Source organism: Podarcis erhardii (genome assembly GCF_964252035.2).
Source record: "Podarcis erhardii genome assembly, chromosome: 3".
Classification (NCBI taxonomy): Eukaryota; Metazoa; Chordata; class Lepidosauria; order Squamata; family Lacertidae; genus Podarcis; species Podarcis erhardii.
The window spans coordinates 83,762,123-83,784,174 of record NC_138507.1 but is presented as its reverse complement, the minus strand read 5'-3'; the positions used below and the strand labels follow the sequence as shown (position 1 = coordinate 83,784,174).

The following is a 22,052-nucleotide window of genomic DNA, read 5'->3' as shown; positions in this document are numbered from 1 at the left end:
TGGTGAAGCCAAAGCAGCAATTTAATGTATTAACATTGTACTTAGCGCTAAACTTCTTTAAAAAAACTTTCACAACGTTTTCAAAATTAATGTTTATTAATTGTGTAAAAGAGAAGGCTATAAATCATAAATAAAGAACATGGGAGAGAAACTCCCAGGGGAACAGAATAATCAGGGAAGGATTTAGTTACGAGAAAGAAGCAGACTCCACTCAGAGCTCTTTGGGAGACTTAGCCTTGAGAGTAAGAATGTATGGGTGGGGGTAGGGAGCGTGTTATGGGAAAGGAAAACATCTGGACAGTGGGGTAGGTGAGAAAAAGAAGTATCACAGGAGATAATAGTCAGAATGCAGAAAGAAGGGGATGATTGCTTTCCTCCCACTCGTTTCAGAGCAGTTCCTCTGTCTATATAGGGCCAAACTGATATTGGATTGGAGGGGGATTGCAGTAGAAACCTTTTCCTGTAGACATTACATCTTTCTTTGCCAATCAGAAAATGAAAAAAGTTAAAAACAAAAGCTTCACGTTCCCAAGAAAGGATGTTTTAGAAGGATCTCTCAATGTTCCAAAATCCACTTTCATTTTCAGGCAAATAAGTACACACAGGTCCCATTTTCCAAACAAAATGTGTTCCCAGGCAAACATTCACAGAAGGAGCTGATGATTTCCATTATTTCCTATGGGAATGTTTCTAATCTGTGATTTTCCTTTTCTCTCTCCCTCCTGCCCAAAAATTGCTCCAGCCAAACAAAGGAAAAACTGATTTATCCAATCTCCCCTGCTAGCCGATTTGTCAATTCCTCTCCCTCCCTCAGTGGTTTCTGCCCAAAATGGCTGCCACCAGCCAGCAAAACACAAACAAGTAAGAAAGTGGGCAAACTCTGGCTGTTGGGATATCTGAATCAGATGTTTGTTTAGCAAAGTTTGGGTATAATTATTTGTGCTGAGATTTCTGATAATGAGCATTCTTATATATGTGTATACTGTATACCAATAACAAATTGTGAACACCATTTTTTTGTGCATAACCAGGGCTAAGAAGAGGCAAATTTTAGCATACCTATCTCCTTCCAATTTTGGTATATCTGAACAGCTAGATGAATCTTCTATCCATGCTATTGTTGGTCTTCTTGAGTCGACCCCTGAGCTCTGCTCTCCAGACAACACAAGCTGTTGTACAATTACTGGATCATAAGCATTGATCTCAAATTTTAAGTGCACCTAAGCAAATCCAAAAACATAATGCGATTTAGAAAGACATCACCATCTAGCAAAATTAGCATTAGAACTCTTAAAATATGAGATACCTTCATAAGTTTTGAAACATCCCATATACAGATCTTTCCTCGTTTTGTTGCAGCAGCTAAAAAGTGAGGACAGCTCCCCGATCCAAAGCAGACTATTCTGTCTGTGCCATCTGTACAAGGAAACTGCGCTGGACTTGTTGCCAGCGTGACCGAGAGGGGCACATTTTGTGTGTGCTCGCCTTTCACAAATGGGCAGTTTGGGGAATGTCTTTCATGTTCAGACCTTAATGGATTAGAAAAATAAGTGTTTAAATGCAACAGCATAAGCTTGTCTCATCAACTTTCTTGATGCACACAGGCTAGGATCCTTAGCACCTTAACACACAAAGTATATTAAAATACATAAATTGGAAGCACTTGTCTGCTTTGAGAAAACATTGTTCTTAAAATGGCTACAATTTTCACTACAATAATTACTGTAGAATGAGTACTGCTGGCAAATGACTGTTTTCTCATTTTAAAAGTTTGTGTGCAGATTTATTTATTTATTTAATGTATATACTACTCTTTGCTCAAGCCAGAGTGGTTTACAACAGGTATATAAGATAAAAACCCACGAATAAGACAATACTTAGAAAACACGTACCACTAAAAAGCAATTACTAATAGTAGCAGCAATCAGATCTCTCCTCCAAATGCCTGCCCTAGCCTTCCTAAAACTATAAACATATGTGAACGATGCACCTCAGTAGGGAGATACTTTTTATTAAGGATAACATAGAAAATACAAATAACAAATAATGGGTATTGCTCACCAGATGCAAAGTTACATTTTAAGCTTTTTATCCGTTTTAAGTTTTTTTACCTGCTGGACTGGCTAAAGATCTACATAGACCAAATATAGTTTCCTATCTAAAATACTGTATTTGTAATTGAAAGCAAAAAGCATATCTCAAATATTTTATTCTCACCAAGGTTCATCTGTTGGCTCCCAGCACACCAAACACACACTACACGTAAAACACATGGCTCTGTCATCTCCTGATGAGGCAGGCTGTTAGGAGCAGGGAGGGAAAGAGAGAGAAAATACAAAGTTGTAAGAACACATCAAAATTGTAATGAGCTACCTAGGCCATTTAGTATATAAACTGAATTGGGAGTAAGCCTCATTGAAGTGGTATTATTACTTCCAAGTAAAAATACATAGGATTGTACTATGTAACACACTCGTTAACCAGGTTGCCGAAAAATGGCACAATTTACGTTCTCAAGGATGCAGCATGGCAAACCACCTTTAAATATGAGATCCAAAAGCAATTTCGCATATGGCATGTGAGCCTGTTTCAAGAGGGGGAAGATCAAATACATACCACGGCATGTGTCAAACCCTAGGAAACAATTAACTCATGAGTAGCCAATGTGATGTCATCTAATACCCCAGATCATTGTCATGCTAACAGTTGGAGAACAAGAACATCCATGCTGGGTAGCCTGCTTTAAATCTTGAAATCACAACTCTACTTCAATAATGTTAACCTAAGGATTTTCTGGCTTTCTATTATCAAGATACCCTTCCACATGATTCTCTCTCTAAAGGGACCCTATACATCCAGCATGCAACTTCTGCATATTAGAGATAATTTGGGGTGAGAGTACCCTTAAAATGCATTGTAAATATCAATATTCTGCAAACCAAGGGAGGGTCTTTTCAATGATGGTGTCCCAGGTGAGGAATACCCTCCCCTCAAATGTATGTCTGATGCAGATTTATGAGTCTTTGGTACCTGATGAAGAGATACATGTTCCCTCAGGTGCTTGCTAGACTCTAGTGCCTGTTATTATTCTAGTAGTTTCTTTTGGCTGTTGAGGATGTCATGATCATAGAAAATCAACTGAAAACAATGAACCTAAATAGTTTAAATCCATTTATTTTAAAGGTTACTCTCCATGACTTTGTTAGATATCACAGAATCATAGAACTGTAGAGTTGGAAGGCACCACGAGGGTCATCTAGTCCAGCCCCCTGAAATGCAAGGATCTTTTACTCAACATGGGGCTCAAATCCATGACCCCGAGATTAAGAGTCTCATGCTCTGCCAACCGAGCTATCTTTTATAATGTGCACTGTATTTTATATCTGTTGCTTTGGGTTTGCTGTTCCATTAAGAGAGGGTAATATATTAAATAAAATAAAAATAATGTTGCTGGTAGAAGACGGCCATCTTTCTGGTAGATCTGTTTGCTATTACTCATCTTCTCTTTGAAAACAACTTGCAGGTTTCCTTGGAAGATAATTCAAAAACCACTGCTACAGCTCAACATCTTTTGGTCTGTCTCATTCAAGAACAGTAATTAACGTTTTAAGAACAGCATATTGTTCTTGGCTGGAGCAAAAAAAACCCCAGTTCCAAATACTATACTTCTAAACAAAGGCTGGAAATAAGTATTTCACAACTTTTGCTCCTCTATATACAGTATTTTATTTTTATTATTTTTATTTATTAGATTTGTATACCACCCTTCATTCAAAGATCACAGGGTGGTTCACAACATAAAAGCACAAAAAGAGAACAATAATACATAAAAAACAACCATTAACTCCCCTCCCACAAGAAACATTTAAAGGGCCATAGAATGTTAATCAGCCAGAGGCCTTTACATAAAGATATGTAAAGAAGGTGCCAGGTGAGCCTCCCTGGGGAGAGCATTCTACAAATAAGGGGCCACTGCAGAAGAGGCCTGTTCTTGTGTTGCCACCCTCAGAACAAAGAGCCTCAGATGATGAACACAGGATTTGGTTTGGTTCCTATAGCAAGAGGTGGTCCAGTAAAGGTAAAGGGGCCCCTGACCATTAGGTCCAGTCATAACCGACTCTGGGGTTGCGGCGCTCATCTCGCTTTATTGGCCGAGGGAGCCGGCATGACTAAGCCACTTCTGGTGAACCAGAGCAGCGCACAGAAACGCCGTTTACCTTCCCGCTGCAGTGGTACCTATTTAACTACTTGCACTTTGATGTGCTTTCGAACTGCTAGGTTGGCAGGAGCAGGGACCGAGCAACGTGAGCTCACCCCGTTGCGGGGATTCGAACCGCCGACCTTCTGATTGGCAAGTCCTAGGCTCTGTGGTTTAACCCACAGCGCAATAAAATATGGAAAGTTCAAATAATTACTTTACAAGAGTCATTATGTAACAATTTCCCCATCTTTCTATTTTGTGAGCTCTTGCAACAGCAACCAAATAGTTACAATTTCACTTTATAGGTCCAAATAAAACAACAATCTAAACCAGCAAACACCTAACAAATTGTCTTCCACAGTTATCATATTTGAACATTCAGCATGAAGAATGCAATACAGTGGTACCTCGGGTTAAGTACTTAATTCGTTCCAGAGGTCCGTTCTTAACCTGAAATTGTTCTTAACCTGAAGCACCACTTTAGCTAATGGGGCCTCCCGCTGCTGCCACGCCGCCGGAACACGATTTCTGTTCTCATCCTGAAGCAAAGTTCTTAACCCAAGGTAATATTTCTGGGTTAGCGGAGTCCGTAACCTGAAGCGTATGTAACCAGAGGTACCACTGTACTACATAATTGCAAATAATGGCCATTTATAAAAGGTGCTGAAAATTTTACCTGATGGTAGAACCCAGCTTGAGCCATGGGATCTGGCTGTGCCCACCTATAACCTACATGAGGCCATGAAGTGAATGTTTCCCGTCTGTTAGCCTCACTATACATCAAAGACCTTTAAAAACAGAAAGTAGAAAGTGCAAGTTTAGGTGTGATAAGAGGCTGCTTAATTTTTGCAACACCCCACCCATCTTAGTTCTGCTGTCCCAAAGAAGAAATATTATTCACTACTGTATTTGCACCTTGTTCAAACAACCAGAGATCACTAACATAACTGCCTGCCTCCCATTCCCTGATTCAAGGAGTTTCCTGGCCATATATTAATTCCACCACCCATATTTTAACTTTTCACAATAAAAACAAACAACCTCTTCCACCCATGGGCACCTTTGCCTGCCACTAAAAGGCATTTCCCCAAATGGAGATTTAGCATGTTAGGGCACAAGTCATGCAGGCTTGCTGTACTGTGTTACCAGTGGAGAGACTGATAAAGAGTACCACTCCACAAAAGCCTAGATATATAACAACGTACCAACTGCTCTAGGAATCTTCCTTGTGCATCCAAAGGGCGGGCAGGTGTTAATGTATGGGGCTTTCATCTTGATTGTGCTTTGCAATCAAGTTTCTGGTCCTCATATAAGATGGATACATGACAAATGCTTGGTAATGCAGCCCATAGTCATACATACTGGTCCAAAAGGACTTGGTCCAGCAGAACTTCCTGCTCAGGCCCTCTGGGACTGCAAACCTACTGGGACTGTCAAATCATCTGAAAGACGACAGCACGTGGCTAATGTCTCTATCTGGCTTGGCAGCTAATAATAATAATAATAATAATAATAATAATAATTGTACCCTGCCCATCTGGCTGGGTTTCCCCAGCCACTCTGGGCGGCTTCCACAAAGACCAAAAATACACTAAGATGTCACACATTAAAAACTTCCCTGAACAGGTTATAAATGGGTCTAGTCCCATTCATAAACATTTGTGTTCCAACTGAATGCACACTTGCAAATTGTACTTTTTCCTTCTTCTAAACATCAACAAATTCACTCCTCTTTTAGAGTCAGGAACCTCTTCTTCAAAGCCATCTAGAGAAATAAGGTTAAAATGGCACCCTGAAATCCTCTCACCCTCCCACTTACATTATTTCTTCCATTCAAATTCATTCCAAATGTGTTTATACTGGAAACACCTGAAAGTCACATACACAAAAGCAACAGATTGCAATCAATAAATTATCTTTTCCATACCTATCTACTGATCGGCCAGGCCCCACACCAAGTTCAGGTCGTGCACTGGGCAAGAGGTACGATAATCTATCCATCACAGATGAGGCTACAGGTAAGGCAGCAATATTTTGATTTATCTTCTTGAGTTCATTTACAATGGCACTGGCGACAGACTTCAATACATGATGCGGGAGATGGAACATAACCGTTGCCCACTACAAAGAGAAAAAGCAATGTAATAATAAATAATAATAAATTTTATTTATATCCCGCCCTCCCCAGCCGAAGCCGGGCTCAGGGCGGCTAACAACACTAAAACAGTACAACATTATAAAACATTATAAAATGAATTAAAATCAAAATTGATGGCAACCATAAACTAAAGTTTTGTAAAGATTGCCAAAGGAGGGAGTCAGGCTGCGCCCTGACCAAAGGCCAGGTGGAACAGCTCTGTCTTGCAGGCCCTGCGGAAAGATGTCAAGTCCTGCAGGGCCCTTGTCTCTTGTGACAGAGCGTTCCACCAGGTTGGAGCCGCAGCCGAAAAAGCCCTGGCTCTAGTTGAGGCCAGCCTAAACTCTCTGTGGCTTGGGACCTTCAAGGTGTTTTTATTTGAAGATCGTAAGTTCCTCTGTGGGGCATACCAGGAGAGGCGGTCCCGTAGGTACGAGGGCCCTAGGCCGTATAGGGCTTTGAAGGTTAAAACCAGCACCTTAAACCTGATCCTGTACTCCACCGGGAGCCAGTGCAGCTGGTATAGCACCGGGTGAATGTGATCTCTAAGCGAAGACCCCGTAAGGAGTCTCGCTGCGGCATTTTGCACCCGCTGGAGTTTCTGGGTCAGTCTCAAGGGCAGCTCCACGTAGAGCGAGTTACAATAATCCAGTCTGGAGGTGACCGTCGCGTGGATCACAGTGGCTAGGTCAGGGCGAGAGAGGTAAGGAGCCAACTGCTTAGCTTGGCGGAGATGAAAAAATGCCGCCTTTGTTATAGCTGCAATCTGCGCCTCCATGGAGAGGGAGGTATCGAAGATTACACCCAAACTCTTAACGGACGGTGCTGGCACTAATTGCACCCCCGCAAGAGATGGGAGTTGCCCCCTCAGTCCCATGTCGTCCCGTCCCAGCCAGAGGACCTCTGTCTTCGAAGGATTTAACTTCAACCGGCTCCCACGTAACCATCCAGCCACAGCCTCCAAGCATCTGATCAGTGTGTCTGGGGCCGAGTCCGGGTGGCCGTCCATCAACAGATAGAGTTGGGTGTCATCAGCATACTGATGGCAGCCCAGCCCAAAACTCCGGACAAGCTGGGCGAGGGGGCGCATAAAGATGTTAAAAAGCATCGGGGAGAGTATTGCACCCTGGGGCACACTGTAGTATGTATATGTGTGTGTATACATATATATATACACACAACATTGGACATGTGCATCAGGTCTATATGGAGATCCTCAAAATTTGTCAGCACAGACCATTTAAACAGCAATGATTCCACTACTTTGATATGTGGAAAGAACTGGTATTACAGATTGTGACCAATCAGACCTTTGAAGTTTCACATTGTCTAGGACAAACTAGGGAATGTGAAAAGCATAAAAAACATTCAAAATTAATAATAGCTTGACTCCTTCTTCTAAGAATACAGTGGTACCTTGGTTTGCGAACACAATGCGTTCAAAAACCAAAGCGTGGCTTCCGATTGGCTGCAGGAGCGTCCTGCAGCCAATCAGAATCCACAGAAGCTGCACTGGATGTTCAGCTTCTGAAAATCATTTGAAAACCGGAACACTCACTTCTGGGTTTTGATTGTTCAGGAGCCAAGGCATTCGGCTTCCAAGGTACAACTGTACTGGGAAAGGGACCTCCCTGATTTTGAGAATCAAACATTCCATTGTGGGAGGTTCCCCAACCCTCGGAAGATACTTTTCTGCAGGCACAAAGTGGTGTAGCTGAAAGTGGTTTACTCCGTTCAGGCCACTTTCTGTAGCCCTCCCGTCTTGCTACTGTATCTTGCACTGGGATTCAGGGAAACTCAAAGACCAGAGCAGAAATTGGGTCAGTTTCACCAATTACAGTGGTGCCTCGCAAGACGAAATTAATCCGTTCCGTGAGGCTCTTCGTATAGAGCTGCCAAGAAGCCACAATGTCAGGACATGGCGAGAGCCGCAGCTCCACTTCCCTTTAATCATGGAGTCTCTTCACATAACAAATGTGGGGAGAAGGCAAAAACACAAAAACGTGCATTGAGTTCTCTATCCTTTACATGTTATTGTGGCATGCAATTCTGTTCATTATTCATGTTTAAGCCCTGAAAGATAAAACTGCATATGACAACAAAAACCTGTAAAGAAACTTCCAACAACATGCAACAGAAACAGCCAAGAGGTTATCCTTCTAGCATTTGAAAGATTTGAGCGGATAAATCTCTTACCTTTGCAACTTTGTGGTTTGCTGCTGTTTCATGTGAGGTATTTTTTAAGCCATCTTTCAATTGTGCGAGAAACAAATCATACCCCTCTGTGCTTGACACATCTACCTTCTCGATGCATGCAGATAACAGTTGTTGAGCCTAAGATGTGCGAAATATGTTAGAAATGTCTAAGACCAGATCAAAAGATCAGTGCTCGTTCAGTATTATTTATTTAATTTTCTACATCCCTACAAGTCTTACAAACCAACGTATTAGATACCCGTTCATTATCAAAGTTCTTTTTTTAATATTCAAAGGCTTATCAAAGCTTTGCAGATGCTGGTTCTAGGTATAAATTCAAGGCAGCAAAGTTTAAGAAATATATTCTACGTTGTACAAACATTAAATCTAGATAGCTCTGAGGCACACACTACTAATTTATTACTATTTATTGCATTTGTATCCCGCCTTTCTTCTAAGGAGCTCAAGGTCATATACATGACTCTTCCCCATTTTTACTTCCCAGAGTAGACCTGAGATACTAGTTTCTCAGACCCCAAGTCTATTCAGGCCTTGCTGCTGCTCAGTCACTATATTTACCAGAAATGTTCTCAGATGCTATTTATATTTATTAATTTGGAGCATTTACTTCTCCCACCCCAGAAATATTCCTGTGGATATTCATGGATCTAACTCCAAGTAATTAAGAGATAGATAACCCAAAGGAACTCCATTAACAGTATAAATATGAACAATTTCTGACGTCTACTGAGCTGCCAGCCACCTGAAATCCCAAAGGCAGAATAAGGCCTTGAGTTATTCACCAGCAAATTCCAATCAGGAAGGAGATCCAGCCAGAGGCACAAAGGGCACCCAGCAGAAGAGAAAACAATTTACTACCACTTCCAAAAGCTTGCCTGACCTTTGATATTAACAAAAATTACTCATTCGTGGCGGAAGAACATTGATATTAGAGGAAAAACATTGAGCTACAGTTTGAACATTAGAAAAGAGCAAGGTAATAGTAGGCAGCTAATGGTTTCATTTATTCATTTCAATTGTAGCCAATTTTTCCCTCTAACTCAGTATTATATACACAAAGTGGCAGCTGCTCTCTAGGATTTCAGACAGCAACATTTCTCAATCTTACCAGGAGATACTACAGATCAAACCTGGGATCTTCTGCATTTGGAGCATGGGTACTACTGAGCTACACCATTCACCGTTCCTACTGCTAAACTCAACTGAAGCCCTACCAGTGTGCCATGATATCAACAGATATATTGTGAGCAGGCTTTTGTGGGCTAGAGCCCACTTCAGACCCTTCAAATGTTAGTTGGCAGCTATGCAGATACATAGATAACAGAGTGGGGGAAATGTACGCAGTGGGACTAAGTGACCATGAAGAGCAAGAAGGATAGTGTCTTACTATTGTACGTAAAGTTTAAAATGTATGCAAGATAAGCATAATAACTATTCAGAACAGCAGTAGTGGGTCATAATACAATCTTCCTAGCTTTGCTTTGCCAACATATGCTAACACATTTAATGGGAGGGGAAACTATTGTTTTGATCTAAATTTAAATTATTCTTAAATAGAATCAAGCTCATGGTAACACTGGTAACCAGGTTTATGTAAATATACACTTGCGAAATGTTATAGTAAAACACACAGCGCCCCCTGGTATTTCTGTTGATTCTTACATAGTGCCCTCACAGCATGCATTTCAACGCATTGGGGACACATTAAGAAATTGGGGGAGGCCAGGGAAGTCAAGAAGCTATTCCTATGCAATTTACAAAAAAGCCACTTAGCATCTTCAAGCAATTCTTACTCATATCAGCCCAGACAGGCAAGCATCTATTTAAATACTGTACACATTCTCATCCACTAGTTATTTATTGGTGTACTCAAGAAAGGTTCACCTAATACTACCAAATCCAGCAGCAGCTAGTAATTTTTAATCTGAATATTTTCCAAATAGCCAATATAGTCTTTCAAATAAAGGAAAAGCTATGGATGGGTATTTTCATGAACACATATGATTTAAACATCAATCTGTCTCTGAAACAGGCAGCACATAAAGATATTACAGTATATGATCTCAATGATCAGGAATGTATGTATGGAAGAAGGGACTTCAAAAGCACCCTAGATCAGAACTATACAGGGTTTTAAAAGGAAAAAAAACAGGATATTAAAATTAGCCTGGAAACAAAGTGACAACCCATAATGCTCTTGCTGTATTGGTGTTATATGCTCCTAGGCTCGAAACTCTAACACTCCTCAGCAACACTAACATATTCTGAAACAACTGAAGTTTCCAAACTGCTTCATGGTTGCTCTATGTATAATACATTATACAGTCCAGTTGACAGTTTACCAGGGCATGTACAAACTGAACACATAAGGAGCAACTACAGTCTTGCACCCTACAGCAGCAGCAACAACAACAACCCTACAATGTATTCTAAAATAATGAATATGTATTACTGCTCTTAATACAGACACCTGTAAAATGTTATCCACTAGGCACACAGTTTAAGCAAAACTAGGAGCCAAGAAAAAATACTGCAGTGATAGTAACAGCTCTAACTACTTACCTCTGTCACTGGCAATTCAAGCTGAACCACATCATCTTGCTTAGAAACAGGTGTTTGCAGAGCTGTGTCTAACAGCAAGATACCATTCAGATCTTTCCTACATCCAACTGCATAATCATCCACAAAGATTACTTTATCCACAGCAGAAATGTACTGACATTTCACCCGTCCACCTGGCTTAGCTGTAAAGAGTAAAAAGAGAACTATGTTAAAACAATTATTCTTCAAATCTTATTAGTAGCTTTGGAGGAGAAATAATAACCACCCTGGCTTTTTAAAATCAAAAGCAATTAATCCTGTTGATGTCTTGGCTAATTGGAATTAGACTTATGGTCATACTTTACCAGCAGGGTAGGAGAAAGATTCTACTAGCTCCAGTTCCAACAACCGTGTATGACTCTCTGCTTCCTAGCCTCATCCTCCCAATAGTAGCTTCTATGAAGTCTTAAAAATCAAACTTAAAAAATTGGAACATCTTCAGAAACATCCGGAAGTGGAAAAGAGATACACCATCACACATGTCTTTTACATAAGCCCAAAGTGGATCTTTGGATAAGAACCACTATATTTTAGATAGTAATTACTACGTATTGCGTGACTCTATGATGTTGTATTCTTCACACCAACAGAAGATTTTGGATCTTCGAACAACAACCAACTTTTTTCACAAGTGCACCAGGCTCACCATTTGAGACCACTTTGTGCTATATAATACATATGCAGCCCCAAACACCTTAAAGAAGTTTTGCTATTAGTCCACAAACACTTTCTGCCTGTGCTACTTATAATTCCACAACGACTGTGTTTTAAAGTTTCCAGCAGCCTCAAAACTTAATCATATTGCTACTTTATCTTATTCAACCTTCAAATTAAATTTCACAAATTGCACACAAAAATCTTACAAAGATTCATCAGGTAGGGGAAGGGAGTGTACATTATGAAACTGCTGCCCATCTCCTGGCCCCCTCCCCCACTAATCGATACTGACAATTGCACTGCAATGGGGGGGGGGGAGTGTCATATGATAAGCCATGTTCATTAGGATGCTGGAACCAAAGTGGGATTCACTGGTTAAAACTAAAACTTCAAACTGTATGTGGAGGATGGTTGATGGGCTCACAGTTGCCACAGAATAATCAGAATACGATATAGAACAATCAGAACCCAACAATGGGAGGTTGTGAGTGTTCCTTCACTGGAGGTTTTTATGCAGAAGTTGGACGGCCATCTGTCATGAAAGCTTTAGTTGACCTAGATGACTCTTGGAGTCCCTTCCAACTCTACAATTCCATGATTCTATGATTCTCTAAAAGCAGGCCGTGACATCTTACCAGCTGAAGCTTCTGGACATTTTTAATGGGAATGCCCCTTGCACAGTGCATTGCAACAGCCGATCCCTCCATTACAAAAACATGAAAAATGGCAAGCCAATGTTTTATAGGGTGTCCCAGCCAGCATAAAAATTATAAGAGATAAAAGGTGCTCAAACAACAGCTGTCCCCTTATTCCATAAATGATGATGGTTCAGCAACACTCCAAGTTATGAACCAGATCCAACAAACAACTCCAAATATGACAAACTCACCCCTCAAAGAAAGCTTCCAAATCCCCACTAAATATTATTCCCATCTTGCCTACATTTAGTTTCAGCTTACTTTTCCACAACTGGCACAACGGGATGGCTGTGAGCACTGAAACCAATGCTCCTGGATCCATTAACACTTATAAAGCTCAATACTATCAGCATGCTACGCTTCACTGCAAATTTCTATCAGACTGTACAATTACCAGCATTGAATGAACAATAATTCCTTTCAAAGGGGTTCATGTGCAGCAATGTCTACACACGTTAGTGTTTCATGTAAGTGATATTTGCTACACGATAGCATTAAAACCTCCTATTTGTATCATAATGAGTGACCAGAAACAATTATTCTTGGTTGTGTCAAATATTGAGGAACATGCATAGATTTCTCCACACCATCAACAGCAAAACAAATGAAGGACATCATCACACTGCTAATTCTGTGTTCAGAAAAGAGCACAGGCAATCTGGCTTTAAATGCACATGAATTAGGCTTGCATGCCTGCAGGCAAAATTTGGCCACCACTGTTAATACTTGGCATGACAGGACTAACACAAAGTCGCGCAGCAGCCTTCATGAACCTGGTGCGCCTCCATATGTTTTGGGCTACAACTCCAATCAGCCCCTGTTAGCTGACTGCTCACTGGAATTGTTGTAGTCCAAAATATCTGAAGGGTACCAGGTTGGCAAACGGTGACTAAAAAAGACAGAAGTAAAGAATGATCAAATTCAGCTCAAGTATGTATAAAGACCACTCCTTAAGACGGGTTGTAGTTGCAATTATTCCTAGACAGAATTATTATTCCTGGAAAGCATATGAAGTTCACCTGTAACTCAAAGTCAACATCTTTACTCAATAGGTATAATGGTGTTACTTACAAGGTCAAGCTCATCTACAAAAAAGAAATAGTAAAAGTGTTCAGCCAAAAGAATGAATGCTAATAACCCTTTTCCATCTAAGCTTTTCTTAGAAGTGAACCAAAAATACTATTTTCCTCAGGTGCAGCCGCTTCCGAACACCAACAGTCTGAAAGCCTACATCAAATCACATCTGTCCAACTGCATCACAATCCCCAGATTAGACTGGATGAATTCTGGAAGTTAATAAATTACTACTGATATGAGAAAACAGAACTCAAGAATACCTTATTTTTGTTATATTATTGTATTATTAACAACACTACTTTAAAAGATGAAGAAACACTCTCTTAAAACACATATGACTGAATACATATGAATGAAAAAGAACTAAAATTATACTTAGGAATATAACCGCTTACACCGCTGAAGTTCCACAGAAGTCAATGGGACCAGTACACCAGTGTAAAGGGCAATCCTGAAGATAGGCTCAAATGCAGGCCAAATGTTAATGTATGATGAAGAACCGACTATCAGGGACATGTGACTCATGACCATGACCTGTATATAAAGTTTAGGACAAAATTAATCCTAAACAGTCGTACTTTAAGAACAGAAAGGCATTCCCATGCACAAAGAATGTTGGTGACATTACCGTGCATCCTCAAATGACATGTTTTAAGTATTTTCATATTCTTTACACATTAACTAAAATCCATACCTCTACTTGGCTTTAACTACCTTCTGGATTTTAATTCCTATTGCAAAGAGATCAGATATCACAACTAATTCAAGTAAAAAGCTACACTACATTTATGATGTAAACTATTTTAAGGAAGTAGATCTTCAATAAGAATTAAAGACTTGTTTAGATATGAAGCTTCTTGACTTTTGCAGTTGTTGTCAGTACTGGTTCCCCATTTTCATTCCAGAATTTATTTTTAGTACTTGCCAATCATCTTCTAAATATACTTTGAAAAGCCGGGCAATTTCACAGGCTGAATATGTACACATCTATGCTTTTATAAAGAAATGTGGCAGGTGATTTCAAAGGTCACAAACTAAAATAAGTGAGCTATCACACAACCCTCTTGCTACACCCTACTCTACAGAAGGAGCTTAACCAAGCTAATTTGCTCATCAGGTCAACTTTTCATCTTTCCTGATGAATAAAGATAAACTCAAGATTTGTTTTGATTTTAAGTACTGATTTCATACTAACATTTAGCCAGTAATTCTCACAAAGAGCTGAACCCAAGCTTGCCTGCAGGAGAATTAGCCATTTCCACTACTGATTTTTGGTGATTTATTTATTTATTATTATTTGTATACATCCAAATTGGTTCATCCAAAGGTCACAGGGTGGTTCAGAACATAAAAATACAAAATCAGAAGTTGAACACATGTAGATGCCAAACAGCACCAGGGATAATATTGAACCCTAAGAAACCACACATTGAAGGCTCCACAGGGCCGAAGAACACTCCCTAAGCCAGGGGTCCCCAAACTTTTTAAACAGGGGGCCGGTTCACTGTCCCTCAGACACTGTCAAGAGCTGGACTATAGTTTTTTAAAAAAGTTAAATATAAAACCAGATCCCGACTTTCAGAGCATGTAAATCACATGGGTGGGAAGGGGGGAGGCAGAAAACACCCATGCAGAGACCAGGGACATCACCCTGCTACTCTCCAAGCAAAACTTCTCCCGCTACCAATCAGCGCAGGGCGAGGGGAGGCAAAGTTAGTGACCCAGCTTTCCCAGCCTGGATCTCTCTCTCCCTCTTTTTCAAGGGTGGCCCCAAGTCAAACGCCCTGGCTCATTTGCATGACCTGATAGGGTGTCCGCATGTAAACGCCAGGAGACATTGGCAGGATAACTCCAGCCCAGGGAGCATTTTTGCCCCTCAGAGTGGCAGCGCCGTATGGGGAGAGAGAGGAGCGGGGATGAAGGGATCGTCCTGGGCAGAGGGGCTGCAAGTGCCCGGGTGGGCGAGGAGGATGAAGCAGCGGAAGCAGCACCACTGCCCTGAGGATTTGACTGCTGGAGTTAAAGGTTCCCCACAGGGCAGCCCGAGGAGCAGAGAAGCAAGGGAGCAGAGCAAGGAGGAGGAAGAGGATTGAAGGCTGCCTCTCCTGTTCCCCCGTTGGATTTGTTTCTTTGCAGGGATCTGCAGCTGCAATATGACTCTGGAAGAGCTTGCTGGGGAGCACCAGACTTTCAGCAGCAACTGCAGCTCAGCTTTGTGATGTGCGGAGGTCGGAGGGACAGGAGTTTGCCTAAGCACAGCGCGGGGACTCGGAATGGCTACAGGAGCTTCCTGCAGCCAATCTGAAGCTGTGGCAACGTCGCGAAAGTCAGTCCCCATGCGGCGAGGCATCCATGGCTTCATTTAAAGGAAATGCCACACCGTGCTGGTTTAGCTCAGCGTGCGGGGACTCACCAAGCGGGTGGCAGGGTCCACAGGCCGGATTAACAAGCCTGGTCGGCCAGATCCAGCCCGCGGAACATAGTTTGAAGATGCCTGCCCTAAGCATTACCCTCTGGAGATGTCCATCCAATTAGGACAAGAATCACTACAAAGCATTGTCACCCACCCCTAACTTGGACAGCCGCAACAGAAGAATACCATGGTCATGGCATTGAAAGCCACTGAGTGGTTGAGGAGAATTAACAGTGATCCATTTCCCCCGTCTCTCACCCAACAGAGGTACTTGTACAGGGTGACCCAAGCAGTTTCTGTGCCAAAACCAGGCTTAAACCCCGATTGAAATAGATCAAGAAACTCCATTTCCTCCAAGAGCACCTGCATCACATCCATGACCGTCTGTGCAAGAACCTTGCCCAAGAAGAAGAGACTGGCAACTGGCTGCTGGTCACTTAGGTTTGCCTAATCCAGGGAGGGTTTCATGAGGAGTGGTTTTACCATTGCCTCTTTCAAGCAAGCAGGGACCACCCCATCTCACAGAGAGGCATTAATAACCTCCTAGGCAGCTGTCCCGCCCCCACCCCCACCCCAGCTAGTTTTCATCAGCCAAGAGGGGAAAGGGAACAGAGGGAAAATGGTTGCCCTTACCAATCCAAGCACCTTGTTCACATCCTTGAGCCTTACCTAACTGAAACTCATCCCACACAACAGAACTAGATAGTGATGTGAACAGCCCTTGGGGTCATCTGCTGTAACAGTGATGTCAAGATCCCGGTGGATGCAAGTGATTTTATCCTTAAAAAGCTTTACAAACAAGTCACCGCAAGCTACTGTTGGTTCTGCCACCTCCTTCAGGCCAGACTGTAGAGGCCCTACACTACCCGGAAAAGCTCTGCCAGACGACACAATGAGGATGCAATGGAGGCTGCAAAGTATCCCTTCTTTGTTGCCTTCAATGCACTAGGTAGGCTTAATGATGAGCCCTTACCAGTGCAATTGCATTTGACCAGTTTTCCTACAGACTACAGCAACTCCCCCTCATTGACCCACAAGTCTGCCCTGATGCTGCCCCAAGTACCAAGTTGAGCACAGGTGTGTGAGAACAACTCTACTCTGCTCACCAACTCAGGTCTCAGTGATACAGACCATATTGGCCTCCTCAGCCATAATCAGATCAAAAATGAGGGAGGGCTTACTAGAATGGACCTGGCATTCAGCAACAGCAGCCACTGACCCAGGGGCCTGGCTGACAGGACAACCACAAATACCCAGGCTGGAATTTCTCACACCAACCCACCATTGCTGCCTAACACTCAAATATCTGTTCCAGAGGGACTAAACAAAACAGCATGGAAAGTGGTACTGAGGGCTGTAGTAGGAAAGGGGAAAGCAGCTCAAGTTATCTCTCCATCCATCTTCCTCCAGCGGAAACCCTCACTAGATCGGAAACTCTTTTCCTAACGGAAGTCCTTCTGTTCACAGATCAGAAACTCTGGATGAAGCATAAAGTACAGACAAATATCCAGTGTGCACAGTGGGCAATCTATGGTTGGTTAGGAAAACTTCTATGTGAATATCAGTAGAGGAAAAAGAAAATCAGTGCGCTGGCTATGATGGTCTAGGATTGCACAGCTGAGCAAGGATTTGAGTAGTTCAACATTAGCTACAAGACCATGGTGGCTTTTTATAGACAGTATCATTTAACCTTCTTGTATTCTAAAATATTATTCTATGTACGCACTCTTGATCCTGATAATTTTCCGTACTATCCTAGATATCTTTGGTTTTCTCCTATTTTGCATGAAATCGAACAACCCAAACCTTATGTGAACCGTCCTGAGACCCCCGTGTATAGGGCGGTATATAAATTCAATTAATAATAATAATAATAATAATAAAACACAAAACACAAAGTGTGGTGCACAAATAATATACAAATCTTACATTTTCATCCCTTCTTCAGTAACACATGCTATTTTATTTTCTATATATTTACGTTATTTAGATTATATGATATAAAACAGTCAAAGGGCTTAAGACGAATATCTTTAAAATACCATCTTTCTGTACAACTGTTTTCATCAACAAAGAATGTTCAAAACATCAAAAGATTGATTTTGCTATAACACCATAAGCCATAATATATCAGAAGCAGAAGAGTAGCTTTTCCATACTACTATCTTTATTTTAAAACTTGGTATTTCTAAGTCAATGTATCCAAGAAATAAACCTGATTTAATTCCTACACGAGATCCTAAATGGAAGTGCTTCTGGTATCCTTAACTGAGTACAATCCGAACACAGATTACCACATCCATTTTGCCATGCACAGAAACACAACACAGAGAAACCACAGCCAATCCTGGCTGGCTAACACATACAAAGGCAGCTAAACACATGCATGTGTGTCACAAGCAATGATCTTCTATTTCCTACAGAAAAGAGCTTTAAGCTTCCACCTTTTTGAAAAGAGAAAAAACCCTACCGACCCCAACCCCGCAGGTACAGGCTCTGTCTTCAGGGGCTTGTCTGGGAAGCAAGAGCGGGAATAACCGAGATTTTAAAGCGAGAGATTTATAGGGGGAGGAAAAGAGAAAGCGCTTAAAAGAGAAAGGAAACCCTTTGGGAAGGCCCGGATGACGACAGGCAACTTCGGACTCCCAAAGCCACCTCCCTCCCTTCCCACCCACTCGCTTTAACAGCCCCGGCCGGCTCCTCGTCCCTCTCCTGACTTCCTCGAAAGTAGGGAAGGAGAACGGAAGGGTGGGCACAAAGACGCCGGCTCACCTTCGCGCTATGTCAGCTGAGGAAAGGGACTTCCAGGCCCAAGAACCCAACCGCCACATTAACAACCCAGCCGGGAGGAGGGGGGGGGGGGACTTGGGAGCCTCAGCGGCGTCTCCTCCCGCCGCCCCCCCCCGGCTTCCCTCTCCTTCACCCCCCCTCCCCCCCCCCGGCCGCCGGGCCCGGTTTCGAGGCCTGACCCGGCCTCCTCGCCCCCTCACCGCTGAGCGCCGACGCCTGCAGCGTCGCCCCTGAGGTGCCGTCGATGACTTTGATGGCGCCGTGGGCGGTCACGGCCAGGATGGCGTTAAGCGCAGGGTGGTAACAGAGGCTGCAGAGCCCGTCGGCGTCGCAACGCAGGCAGCCGTCCCGCAGCAGGAGCCACTCGCAGAGGCCCGGCCCGGGGCCCGTCGACACCGGCCCCGGCGCCGAGGAACAAGACGCTCCCCCGGCCTCCTCCGCCGCCATCGCGCAGGACAAGAGGCCCGGCGGAGCCGCTCAGTGACAGTCCCGAAAGGAGCCGCCGCCACCAGTCAGCATCCGGGTCCGGAGAAGGGGGGGAGGGAAAAGGGAGAGGGGGGAAGAGAGACAGAGAGAGAGAAAGGGAGCGAGCCGAACGTCGGCGCCGGCAGGAAGTGACGTTGTCACGCCGGATGCGGAATGCCGACAAAAGAGAACCGGCTTCGCGAACCGGAATTGGAGCGAAGGGGTTAATTAAGAAAAAAAGGAAAAAGAAACCCCCCCACCCACCCACCACCTGAGTGGCCAAAGGGACGCTTCTCGAGCGACGTCACTGGCTCAGTTGACTCCGCCCCAATTTCGTCTTGTTACGCATTCTTTCCCGACAGGCACCGCGCATCCAGCAGTATAAACAGTAGCTGAGGCGCTTGTTGGTTGCGCGGTGCTAGGAAATGGGGCGCTTGTTTTTTTGCTGTAGGGAAAAAAGGAAGAAAAGAAAAGCAGGGCGGGTCTCTATTAAAAAGAAGATTGTCGTAGAAGAAATATCCGGGTTTCTGCATCAGGATTTATTTATTTTTTGCTTGTACACATTTCTTCGTGCTGGGCTTGGCAGCTGCGTTTTGAGCGCTGTCTTTTCACGAACCGCCCCCCGTTTTGTGTGGCCTCCGGGAATAAAATATTGGTTATTTATAAGCGCAGCTGAGCATCAGAGAGGATCGTCCCAAAAAAAGCCAGGGCCAGAAACACTCGCCGCGTGGGTTTTCTTAATTTTCATAAGTGGCATGGGATTGTCTGTGGCGGGAACACAATACCTAACCCAGGTGGGATGGGAGTTAACAGAAAACCGCACCTCGTTTAATATGGACTGACTGACTTTGGTATCTTTTCCGCACCTGTCTCCAGATACAGTACCCCCATATCGCTTCATCCTTTCCTGTTCCACTGCAGGCGGAATAATACTGAAATGGGGCTTTAGGAACATTTACAGCAAGTCCTAGTCTGTTACTTTTGAGCTTAGAGCATGTTCCACACATTTTTATTTAGGCTTTTGGTTTCTGGGTTATTATGAAGTTCTAGTTTTTCCTGTGAGGTTTGCCTAGCTATTCAAAATCAAAGTTTTGTACATGGCCTATAATTTTGCCCTTGATTTATAAACAGTGACATATGACTGAGCCTGCAGCTGTTTTCAAAACTCATTATGGCATGCTGTCAGGGCTGAACTGTGCCTAATATCTTGTTTCAAAAAAACCCGTTTTTCTTCTCTTCAGTAATGGAAATTTATCTGCTTTGTTGCATTTTGATTGCCTTTGTACATAAAATAGCAATCCTGAATTTTGCACAAATTGCAGAATACAAAATTATATAGTACTTCATTTTCAAACAACCTGATACAGACTCTCTGTTTCTCCTAATCCCATGTAAACGTTGCATTGCTGTGCTTATTCAGTTGTGAAAAAAACCCACACTAGTTCTTAAAAGGCTGACCAGAAAATTAGGATAAGCCTAGAAAATAAGTTCTAGGAAGGAAAACAAATATGCACACTTAACACTGAAACACAATGGTGAATATGTTAACAAATTTACTTATTTCATTCATCTGAAACACTGATCGTGATAGTGAAGTTTACAAGTTATTAAATCAGTCTTATCTCCAACCTAGTTTTCAGTTTTATGTTGCAACCAGTCTTGCTTCTCAGGAACCCCTTTCCAACCACATCCCACTATTTCTAGATATATTCATTACTAATAAAACATGAACAATACAGTACAATTGTTGTCCCCTTTCCTTTCTTACCACCCAAGTCAGAGCAACCTTTTATAATGGAACAAAATGAAGTATTCCCAATGCTTATTTTGAGCTTCTGAAGTCCAGTCTATAGTGATATTCATTTGACCTTTCTAATATTCATTCTTAGTATGTGAGAATTTTTTACAGAATCCTGGTGAACAGCTGTAGCATATTTTTGATGAGTGTATCAACACAAAAAGGACTATGTCTAATTTTGTATTGAGGCAAAAGGGTTTCTCTTGTTCAACAGCAGGGAAACATAAGCAGCTGCTTCCTTATGTAAGTATAATGGGCACATTTAATAGGCAACAATTTCCACTCCCCATGTTGTCAGCAGGAGGCACTAGGTCAAATTTTCAATATGTATCCATACAAAATAAGGAAAATTTGACAAACAGAAGACATGAGGATAAGAAGGGTCCTACCTCTCAATGAGAGGCAAGAGAATGCTGCTGAGCACACTTAAAACACTGCTATCAATTGCTAAGGGCCCCTGACTGCAATATAGTCTGTGGCAAAATGCCAGGATATGTACAATTAAAAGTGGACTTGTTTCAGTTGCTTGTGAATTTGTATTTAGCTGATACTACCAATTATTAGGGATGCGGGTGGCGCTGTGGGTAAAACCTCAGTGCCTAGGACTTGCCGATCGCATGGTCGGTGGTTCGAATCCCCGCGGCGGGGTGAGCTCCCATCTTTCGGTCCCAGCTCCTGCCCACCTAGCAGTTCGAAAGCACCCCTAAGTGCAAGTAGATAAATAGGTACCGCTTTATAGCGGGAAGGTAAACGGCGTTTCCGTGTGCTGCGCTGGTGCTGGCTCGCCAGAGCAGCTTCGTCACGCTGGCCATGTGACCCCGGAAGTGTCTCCGGACAGCGCTGTCCCCCGGCCTCTTAAGTGAGATGGGCGCACAACCCTAGAGTCGGACACGACTGGCCCATACGGGCAGGGGTACCTTTACCTTTACCTTTTACCAATTATTATGAACTTTAGCAATGTATGCTTTAAAAGACCAAAAGGCAATAATCAGATTTTT

General features: G+C 42.7%; 1 protein-coding gene across 9 annotated transcripts in view; it reads right to left on the bottom strand.

Annotated features, from left to right (window-relative positions):
- Positions 1–19,651, bottom strand: part of BIRC6 (baculoviral IAP repeat containing 6) — a 144,101-nt gene extending 124,450 nt beyond the window's left edge. For 8 of the 9 annotated variants that reach the window (XM_081857626.1, XM_081857627.1, XM_081857629.1 and 5 more), the window contains exons 1-8: positions 18,992–19,651; positions 11,118–11,299; positions 8,535–8,672; positions 6,129–6,322; positions 4,878–4,989; positions 2,218–2,300; positions 1,307–1,529; positions 1,060–1,220 (exon numbers count right to left, since the gene is read on the bottom strand). In XM_081857626.1, coding sequence (XP_081713752.1) covers positions 1,060–1,220; positions 1,307–1,529; positions 2,218–2,300; positions 4,878–4,989; positions 6,129–6,322; positions 8,535–8,672; positions 11,118–11,299; positions 18,992–19,238 — 1,340 coding nt within the window. In that variant the 5' untranslated portion in view covers positions 19,239–19,651. The remainder of the gene's footprint in view (positions 1–1,059; positions 1,221–1,306; positions 1,530–2,217; positions 2,301–4,877; positions 4,990–6,128; positions 6,323–8,534; positions 8,673–11,117; positions 11,300–18,991) is intronic. The other variant, XM_081857634.1, reaches the window with a different exon arrangement.
- Between the last annotated feature and the right edge of the window lie 2,401 nt (positions 19,652–22,052).